At 46.2% G+C, this 10,505-nt stretch overlaps 1 protein-coding gene across 1 annotated transcript; it reads right to left on the bottom strand.

The window, feature by feature from the left end:
* Nucleotides 1-1,165: 1,165 nt before the first annotated feature.
* LOC149335981 (uncharacterized) lies at nucleotides 1,166-3,495 on the bottom strand. Its single transcript, XM_089552500.1, has one exon. The coding sequence runs from the start codon at nucleotides 3,350-3,352 to the stop codon at nucleotides 2,186-2,188; it is 1,167 nt and encodes a 388-aa protein (XP_089408626.1). The 5' UTR covers nucleotides 3,353-3,495; the 3' UTR covers nucleotides 1,166-2,185.
* Between the last annotated feature and the right edge of the window lie 7,010 nt (nucleotides 3,496-10,505).

The following is a 10,505-nucleotide window of genomic DNA, read 5'->3' as shown; positions in this document are numbered from 1 at the left end:
CTCATAGGCACCAACATGAACTTTTCCTGCCAATAAAAAAAAATTCAGCCAACTCGCTAGGATTCAGTGAAAAGTACACTTCTTGCTTTGTGCTGAAGAGCCTTTCTCTCGACTGACAATGGCCAGGATTCATTTTTTTTTTTAACTTCTGGGTAGATTTAGCAACATAATTCGGCCAAACGGGCAAACTAACTATTCCCTTCCATACCGGAACTACAAAACTCGCTGACGTCAAGGTATCAGCGGGCAAGATGGTAAGAAGGCAGCGAGTAAGAAGGTATCACCGGGTAAGATTCAACTTTGAATGCAAGCAACTATGAATAATGTTAAACGACAAAGGATTCCGACATGACTCTCCGTACTGCTACAATCCACTTCTCTGTCCTGTTCGTATAGTCCACCCGAAAACCATTTCGATGCCAGGCCCCCTTCGCGTATGTAGCTTAATCAACGGTTAAGACCGGCTTAATCAAAGGGACAACACGGCCGCAGCAGGCACAGGACCGGGGTTAATTTGAGGGCAGGCCTTTGTCCTGCAGTGGGCGTAGTTATGCTGATCATTTTCAAACAGCCGATTACCATTTGGCAATCACATCTGCAGCGAACGGGTATCCCGAGCGAGCCTTGTGGATCAAGACTTAACGCGTTCTTGTTCAAACTACTATATCCTCCTCTCCAACGCACGTGCACTCGCCAGCTTTGTAAGCATACACTGGCGCAGCCAGGCAGCACAGACCCAAGCGCTTATCCCCCACCGAAGCTCCCGTCGAAAGATAGACAAGCCGTGACGTTATCGGCGCGCTGCCACAGTCTGCGCTGCTAGTGCAGACGGCGCGAAATTGAAGATAAAGCTAAGAGCGGCTAAAGCTTCAAAATTGCTTTCGAACTATTGAATAGGAAAGGGAAAAAAACGGGACCAAAATTGCGCCCCTCAGGATGTTTCCGTCGCCTGCCGATCGCTGCCATAACCGCCAAGCAAGACATTTCGACTGACAAGAATGGTCTCAGCCGCTAAGCCGACTCGAGGGATAGTGAAGCTGGCATGTGATAAGCTCAAAAAAATATACAACTTAGCAATACTGCAGACTGGGCGAGTTGGTTAACATACATCTTGAAAAATTTAGCGCGACACACAAGGACAGAAAGAAGTAGACGACACGAGCGCTGACTAACAACTGGAAGTTTATTCGAAAACACGTAGAATTATAAAGGAAGAAAGTGCGATAAAATCGTTGGTCAAAAACCAAAAGAAGAAAACTAAACACAACAGTCACCGCCAGCTCCTGCTATCAAGGCGCAAAGCACTTGTCCAGATAAGCTACCTCTTTTTCCCGTATAGTAACGGACGGTTTGGCCACGCACGTGTTATGAGCCTTGGCGATACTATATGCCTCGTAAATTTCCCTACACAACACGTTGTCATTCTTGTACACAATCGTAGTGTTGTCAAGGTTCGGCGAGCACTTGCTGGTCCCGAGATCCTTGCACTCACGGCAGTGCAAAACAAGGTTCGAAGACACCGGTTTCCTGCAGTCCAGTGAATTCTTGTGCTCCTGCAGCCGCACATTGATGCACCTGCCCGTTTGGCCGTAATACACCTTCCCGCAGGCCAATGGCACCTTGTACACAACCCCCTTTTCGCAGGCGGTGAAATCGCTGGCATGACTGGCAGTACACTCCCGCGGGTATTTTCGAGGCAGTGTCTTGTCTAGCCTGTTCCGAACTGCCGCGCACACTCTCCCGACCTTGTTATCAGCTGAAAAGACCAGCTGCACATCATGCTTAGCTGCGATCTTCCGTAGTCGATGGTTTTTGACCAACGATTTTATCGCACTTTCTTCCTTTATAATTCTACGTGTTTTCGAATAAACTTCCAGTTGTTAGTCAGCGCTCGTGTCGTCTACTTCTTTCTGTCCTTGTGTGTCGCGCTAAATTTTTCAAGATATACAACTTAATTTGCCTCGTGCGCATTCATCCGATTAAGCGAATGGGAGCAATGAATAGACAGGCAATACAATTTAATTTGCTATGACTTCTCTAAAATGGTGCCTCGAGTCCAGTTGCAGGGAATTGTACCGGCTGTGAACTGCAATAAACTCTTTTGTGTATCGGGCGATCCGGTGCGAGTTCAGCCCCTAAGTTAGTCGCGACAGGGCAACGGCGAAGCACAGATACCTTAGACTCATCACTCGAGTTCCACGTTGACGTAGATGTTGTTGTTATGGATGAATCCCTGCAGTTCGAGGTCCCTCCAGTTGACTGACTCCGTCTGAAAGCCCCTGTTACCAACTCCAGGGACAGGTCTCCTCACCATATCCGGAGAGTTAGCGCTCACCAACATCTTGATGTCCTTCTCCTGGTCTTTGGGGTGTGTGAGGATTATCGTGACCTTCTTAGAAAAGGGCCACTCCTGCAAAGCATCCCAGATGCACTCGTGAAGGATCAATGTGAAGGATACGAGCACCTCGCCATCATCCTGCTTCCGGCACTGGAACTGTAACTCGAAGGCGTAGCCAGCCGAGATGTGGGTGCCGTGTGATTGCACGTGCTCCTTCTTGTCCCCCGTCAGGGAGTTGTACGCGCCGTATGCATCGACGAAAAGGTAGAACTCGATAAAAGCACCAAGCTTCGAAGCAGCACGGTACGGCCCTGGTGTGTACGTCACTTTCTTTGGAGCTGGAAGAACCGTGGCGTCTTGCTTCTCACTGGCCTTCTTTTCTGTGTCGGCCAACTGCCACGCAATGCTGGTCATGCACTCCACTATTGAGTTCGCTTCATTTATGAGAGCGTCGTGGTCGACGTTATTGCTCGAGGCCCACTCTCGTATCTTTTCCAGGTCTTTCTTCACTGCTTCCAGTTTATCGGCGGCACTTCCGACCGCACTTGAGCTCACCGTTGTACCTTGAACAGCCTCACCGGAACATTGGCGGCAGTGTTCGAAGAGGTCAATGCGAAGCATGTGCCGCTGGCACTTGACACACTTGACCTCATCGCTGTCACACTCCGTCAAATGATCCTTCAGCTCCGAAAGTTTGCCCGTGAACTCACATTTTTCGCCTCCGGCTACGCAGAGAACTCGGTGCTGCTCCAAATATGACAGCTTGAATGTCATCGAAAGGACGTCCTCCTCCGCGAACGTTCTCCCATCCAAAGGGCAGATGTCACTTTCGTCAGAGATGAAAGATTTGCAGGAATCGCATACAACGTGACAACATGGCAACAGAAAAGAGTGGCTGGCCACCATACCGCACACGCCGCAGACTCGATTCTTGGGCAGCGGCTCGACGAAGACTACACGTCTACGCTCCAGGAAGTCGCCGAATCCCGTGAGGACGTATTCCGTGCCGGGCATCCTGACGATGAAACGGTGCCAAGTGCTCTAAGAGCTGCAGGTCGCAATGCCGACCAAGAATATATGCACACACGTGTGAGGCAGCTGCTGACGGCTTGACAACAAAAGAAACAGCTGTATAGTATTGGAACGGTCCGCACGAAACGAGAGAGATGAGCCAACTGTGACACTGTTATCAGCTGCGGCGTTGATAATCTACAACACGCCGTACCAACAGGCGAAGGCGCAATGAAAGATAGTGTGTACTTACGTTTGCCGCACCGCCATTATGAGCGAATGCTGAGCTGCTATCTCGAAGCTGTTATCTTTTTACGCCTAGGCTGCTGACGCCGGTCCAAAACTGACTCGTAATTCTTGTGGGTTACGCAGCGTATCGCTGAGCAGTAGACTAAGTGACGTCACTAGGCTCTAGGAGAAGCTATCAGCGCCGACATACGACCCGCTATAAAGCAAAGGGCAAACGAGCTTTGGAAAACAGAAGGTGCCCGTTGCCTCCTCTCAGTTGTCGCTATAGCTCCCTTTACTTCGCTTTGCATGCCCGATGAACCGATAATACACTCGAAAGTACCGTTTATTAGCACAGAACAGATTAGATAATGGAGCGTCGATGAGCGATCACAAGTACGCTTTCACTCACCGTTGCTTATATGCTGCTCTTTATTGCGAATTATATCGGTTTCATTTCCTCCGAAACAATGGATACAGTGATAATTTGTTGCCTGCGAGGAAATCTACGGCGAGAAATAGCCAGCGCGCTAATCTAGCGCTCTTTGCTTACCTGTTTCAGTAAAGCCGTAACTTACCGAGCCAGCCTGCTGGCAAGCTTATATGATATAATTGCAAAGGAAATGTTCTGTTGTGTTCATTAGACATGATGTTTGGCGTATGATGGGCTTAGTTGTTCACGTACTACAAAAAAAAAAAACATTATATTCAGCAAGAAAGCATTCAGGGTACAAAATTAACTATCAGAGATGCCTTAAGGAATATTACTAGCTAGTAGTAGTCAAAACGCCTCTGTTTCTAAAAAAGCAGCTTAGCGTATAGCAACCCTCGTCCCGGGGCATCATAGGCGGCTGCCAAAGCCTCAATGCGCTCAATACCTCGGTCAGGCCACCTCCCAGTACGCAGGGGTGTCATTAACCATTGTTGAGACGTCAAGAACGAAGTGACATTGCCAGACCATGAGTTGAAGTGCGGGGCGACCACCACAATACGCTCAAGGTTGGTCTGTGATCTCTGGAGTTAACGTCTCCTAGTTGCACGTGGGATATGAGGGACGCCGAAGTGCATAGCTCCAGATCAATTTCTACCACCCGGGGTTATTTAAGGTGCAACGATATCGCACGGCGCAAGGCTATTTCTGAATCTCACCCCCCCAGGACTACTATGGCCACTGCTGTCAGGATTCGACCTCTGAACTTGAACTCCGAAGCAAAAGCCGCTAAGCAACAGCAAAGGGTGCAGGGTGAGCCAAAGGAAGATAGGAGATGTGCGTAGAAAAGTAGAGTGCGAAAAGTTTCCGAAAGAAAAGTGTACATAAAAACTAAAGCGCCAAGAAAAGTGACGAAGTTTGAGAAGTAACTGTTGTGAAGTGAGCTTGCGCCGAGCACTATAGGGGGCGAGGTATCCCTTTTCAAACGTGGTAAATTAACGGTGCTGCTTGTTAGTCACCGTGCTGAACAGCATCTAGCTCAAAAATAATTCTTCCCCGCATTGCAGTAGAAAAACTAAGAGGGACATTTAATCATTAAGTGAGTCAATAGTGCGACTGTTGCTGTAATGCCAATGCGCACCACACGATATGTAAAGACAAGGGCAACATAGCTCGTCTTGCCTTCTTCCTTCGTCCTTGCCTCGTGCGTAGCGTTGCAGTTCAGGTGTAGTGTACCAACAGGCCCAACTATTCGTCTTTATGCTCGACAGGTAGAGTTAAAGGTATAGTTATTGCTCCTTGTTCGAGAGCCGTTCTTGAGCACCCGAGTTCGTGAGCAATGGGCTCTGACAGAATACGTATCTCATATAAAAGTAGACAACAGTGAAAATTTTTAATCAAACACATAATTTATTAGTTTAAAACTACAATACACAATACTCTGAATAGTGACACAGCAAGAGGTTGCAGGACTAACCCACGACGCAAGTTTAAGCTTTACGCGAGCAGAGAACGAGCCTAAATAGCCTGCTGTGCACAAATGGCATAAGAGTGCTATATATTGCGCTGAACTTTCCCGGTGAAATTAGGGCTCCCTATTAGAAACGATGGAGGACATAATTTTTGTCAATGCAGTGAAAGCTATGAAACCCAAATTAAACAAAATTAAGCGCTCACAGAATGAGAAAGCAAGGGAAAGCACGGGAGAATGCAAAAATACGAATAGGGAGCTCGCAGACACAGGAAACGTAAAAGCAAGCTCTTACACCAGGAGATTAGTCAGGTATATTTCAAGAAAACAACTGACCTCAGTAATTAATGCTTTATGCGTAAGACACAAATAAAAATAGCATTAGAGCATACGAGATTTTGCTGAGGGCAATAAGAGGGACTTTGAAATAAGACAGCAGTATCACGTCGTCGATACATCTGCAAAACTCAATGTGCACAAAATTCTTTTCAGCCGCAGTTTTTGGCACTCAGTAATACGTAAGCAGCACAAACGTTCCACGCAGTATTCACTTCGTATTTGCTAGAGACCGGGTATAGGTTTTGCTATCATGAAAGCAGTGCCCGACATTTAAAGGCACAAGAAGCAGATGTGTCCTTCAAATCACTGCCAAGTGCACGCTGATCATAGCATTTCTCCACACCGAACACAAGTAATTGTCTTGCCTTATTTCAGTTCCTTTTTTCTCACTTTATTGTTCACTTCAAGTCAGTAATCGCGCCACTGAGGATCATATTATAGGCGAAGTCCCATCGAAGGTCCATTGCAGGCATGAGAATGTAAGTACCCATTCTCCTTACAGCGAATAAGTCCTTACATTATCTCAGCTAAAACAGTTTCGCACCACAAAACCGAAAGCGCACTATACGGTAACAATCAGAGCCAACAAGCTCTGTAGGCAACTCACCTTTCTACGCTTTGAAGTCCTGCCACGTAATGATTTTGTTGGCGTCTGCCAGGGAGATCTTCCTTGCCAGGACCTCATGCAATTCGGAACAAGGCAATCAAAAGACTTCACTTCATAAATACCTCTTTACTGGGTGGGCCTCTGCCTACAAAGAACAGGACAACTCGGTGGCAGCGATAACACCAACTGCATTGCGCGTTCATCGAAAATCAAAATGTTTGTCGCTATCGGCTCAATTTACAGGCGACGACGAACTTTTCAGATGAGATGCATGACACATCCAAAACAATCTCGAACGTCTTAGATTGGATTGCAAAACATTTATTTCGTCACAAAAGGCAAAATGGAGATAATCCGTGCTGGGTGGTTATCAGTCCACGGCTAACAGCGACCTGAGTAGCCCATTCAATGGCCCGGGTTTGAACGCCCTGGTCTGAGCTGACCGACATGGTCTCCCATTGCTCGAGAGTAGGAACTTGTATTAGAGATTCCGGCGGCGACTCCTCTTAAAGTTCTACAATTATATGATCCCAAGTGGCTATTTCGTCACATAGTCTACACATTCCGGGTCGTAATCACCGGGATATAATTTCGATAGTCAATAAAGGATCATGAAGGATCGCGTCTGGAGTCGCCTCCGGGTTGTATCTTGCTCCTTATCTAAGATTATAGAAGTACTTTCCCGCGGCTATAATGATACCACGAATATCTGGCGGCTTCTCGCGTGGAAAAGTGACAACGCCACGTGCCGGCGGCGGTGAAAGAAGAACATGACAAAACAAACACAACGATATTTCGCGTTAGTGTTGCAGCACCGACACAAAGGAACTGCGCGACGAACGACACTAATATGTTTATTTCGCCGAGGGTGCGGCGGTCGTGTATGAAAGAGCTGCTATTTCTGGGCACAGAAGGCACGCCTTACGCCTCCTATAGACAACATAAACGACCTGACCGAAGCGGTAATGCAGACCTGACGTTGAATAGAGCGACAGCCAGGCACGATTCACATATCGCATAAGCTTCGCCATAAACACTTCTATTCCGACTGACATCTTCGGGTTAGCAAAAGCGAAATGCGTAATTATGTCTCGTGGAGCTCAGAAGACAAAAAAAGAGAGGAAACTAATGATGACCGCGCGCTGTGGAAAACCATGCTTCTTTTGACGAACCACTACGGGAAGTAGCCGTCCCGTCTTACTAAAGATAAACTCTCGTATTCCGTCCACAATAAAAGCAGTTTCAATTGCCTTCTCTCTGTTTGCCGCTTTCCGTAATCCACTGTACTACGAACAAACGAAAGGCTTGTGCAAGCTGGAGTAGCCAATCTCTTGAACAAAAGATTTAGACGATCACAGTCTTTATTCTTCTGTCAAGCTGACGGCGGTTTTAGTATCATTTTTACTGTCGGTAGGTTTTAACGCGATAGCGTTAAAGGCCTCGTTGTGCAGGAAATCCGGCGTTGGCGTTGTCGGCGTCGGCGTTGTGAGCGAAAAATCACTGGCATGACTCTGGCCGGTGGGGCCCAGAGAGCAACCTAGGTGGCAGGTGGGCCAACTAGGTCACGTGACTTTGTTGCATCATCTCAACCTGCCCACCGTGACAGACGAATGTTAAATTAATGATTGGTCGGTGGGGAGGAGCAAACTGGGCCGCACAAGGCCCACCGCTGGAAGCACCTGCCATTGCAAGGTAGTGACGCTTCGCTCAACCGCTGTACCACAGCGCGAGGAGTGGTATGATGACTCCCAGGGATCTATGAATGCAAAATAGAGAATGACCTTCCTAATATATAGGAATTGATTACGCTATCGCGTCATGGCCTTAAGACGGAGCTTAAAGGTGCACTGAAGAGGATTCTGAACATGTCTTTTTGCCGCGGGAACTCGATCTACACGTTCCTAGCATTCTTAGAAACTGCAACTTATTGCCCTGTATGGCCGATTTCCCTAATTAAATCGAATTAACGTCCGGCTCCCGCCCTTTTTTTTTTAATTCTCCCTCGTACGATAGGCGGAGTCGACCAACGCGTGAAGTTCCTTTCAGCCAGCTCCGTGGAGGCTTTGCTTTCGCTTTATTTTGTTTTTTAGGTTTCCATGAATAAATAGTTTCATTCGCAGATAATATAGGCGCAAAATAAGCCCGCAGAAATAAAAATACGCGCGGACTATTTGCTACTACGGACTACTACGTATTACTCCGCCGATGGCACAGCGGCAAGCCGCCACGGGACTGGGTGAAAGGCACTCCGCGCGTTGGTCGACTCCGCCCACCGTACAGGGAGAAATCAAATAAAAGGGCGGGAGCCGGACGTTAAATCGATTTAATTTGGGAAATCGGCCACACAGGGCAATAAGTCGCAGTTTCTAAGAATGCTAGAAACGTGTAGATCGAGTTCCCGCGGCAAAAAGACAAGTTCAGGCTCCTCTTCAGTGCACCTTTAAGTGTTCCCTCCCATTTTTAATTAACATGAAACCCTTAGCTGCACTGCAGGTAAAAAAATATTGCGCATTCTCTAGCTTATGGTTTGCTGCGGTATGGAATTACCGTCTTTGCACATGTCCTGCTCTTTGGAAGGATCAAACAAATAGGGTACTAAAAAGTATTTTAAAGAGCATTGCTTCAAATTCTTCTATTGTCCTTGGTGAGAATTGATTTAGGTCCTTAGGTTTGCTGTCGTTTGAATCACTCTATAAGAAACAGTGGCCTCTATACATTTTTGGCATTCAGAATTTAAAACAGTCGGTACGCGGTTCCCAAAGTGCTACGGAACGCACAACGTTATGCACCTGGCCAAGCGAGGTGTGGCTACGAACTGAAAATTTTCGACAGCCTTCCCGATTACATTTTCTAAGCAGACTCTACAAGTAAACTGAATAAGTTGCTACAGTCACTTTGATAGTTTTTTTTTTCATCTCTACGATGTGTTATGTTGCCCCGATGCTGCGATGTTAGCCATTGTATATTTTCCGCACAATTATGAATGCCGTATTTTTCTGTTCTATATACCTAAAAGATGACCGATACGTGTATTTTGTGTGACTATTTTTTACCTAGTGTACGTTTGTGCGCTTCGTGTCTGTCGTGATCTTGTGCATATGATACTTCCTGTACATTCAAAACTGTATTGCTCTCCTGCATTCAAGTTTCCGGAGCCCTCCACTACGGCGTCTCTCATAGCCTTAGTCGCTTTGGGACGTTAAACCCCATAAACCAACCAACCATTCAAGTTTTTGTCTTCCCACTTTTTCTTCATTTCTTTTTACCAGATTGATGTCTAACATTTTTATATACCTTTCTCTATTTTTGCTTTCTTACAAGCCATCTATAAATTATTTTTTTCTGCTGGATGTCTGTCTTTTCGCCAATTTTGCCAGCCATATTCCCTCAAGCCATTTTCGGCTTTTACAGGCCTGCAACTGAAAAGTAGCACGGAAACTGGTAATAAACTTATTATTATAATTCAGTTCGGCTGTCTGTTATTACCGGCTTTCTATCGTCCTCCGGCGAACAGGCAAATCGCTTTCTAGTAGAGCTAGAGAAGTCTTTAAACTTTTTAAATCTGTGAGTGAGTTATATGTCTTTAGGGCGGCTTGAACATGAATATTTCATGTCCAACGAACGGCACTGTTACAAGCTGCTTAGTTGTGCTGTCATCCAACGGCATAGAAAATACAAAAAGCGTTTCAACCAGGGAAGATAGGTTGCAGAGTAGGATCCTGCATTGATCACATAACAGGCCATGCTCCGAGCTTTTCTTAGTCCTCATGCATCAATACACAACGCTTGGCTGAAATTTTCTGTTCCTTGTTGTTTATCGTCTAATGTTCTATCTTCAGTTACCGCGGAAAGCAAGCAGTAACGGAGAAAGAAGGAGGCATTCCTAGGTGCTCAAAATTTTCAGTACACTTTCATGTGAAATCCTTATTTGCTTAAAAGTTGATAGAGTAATTTTTATTGTTTGTTATTCTCTTTACTTTGTTATCCTCGTGCCGCAGTGACAGTAATTATGTACTATCCATGCAATTATTAGTAATTCAGTATTGTGCTTTATTTTTGTTTAGCTCTTTTGGATTCTTTA

The sequence above is a fragment of the Amblyomma mixtum genome, chromosome 7, assembly GCF_055824585.1.
Source record: "Amblyomma mixtum isolate Tamu chromosome 7, ASM5582458v1, whole genome shotgun sequence".
NCBI classification, from domain to species: domain Eukaryota; kingdom Metazoa; phylum Arthropoda; class Arachnida; order Ixodida; family Ixodidae; genus Amblyomma; species Amblyomma mixtum.
Note: the sequence above shows the minus strand (reverse complement) of the source record. Positions and strands in the feature narration are given on the sequence as shown.

What these genes read in the sequence shown, in the direction of transcription:
- LOC149335981 (XM_089552500.1), bottom strand. Translation starts at nt 3,352, where the DNA reads ATGCCCGGCACGGAATACGTCCTCACGGGATTCGGCGACTTCCTGGAG.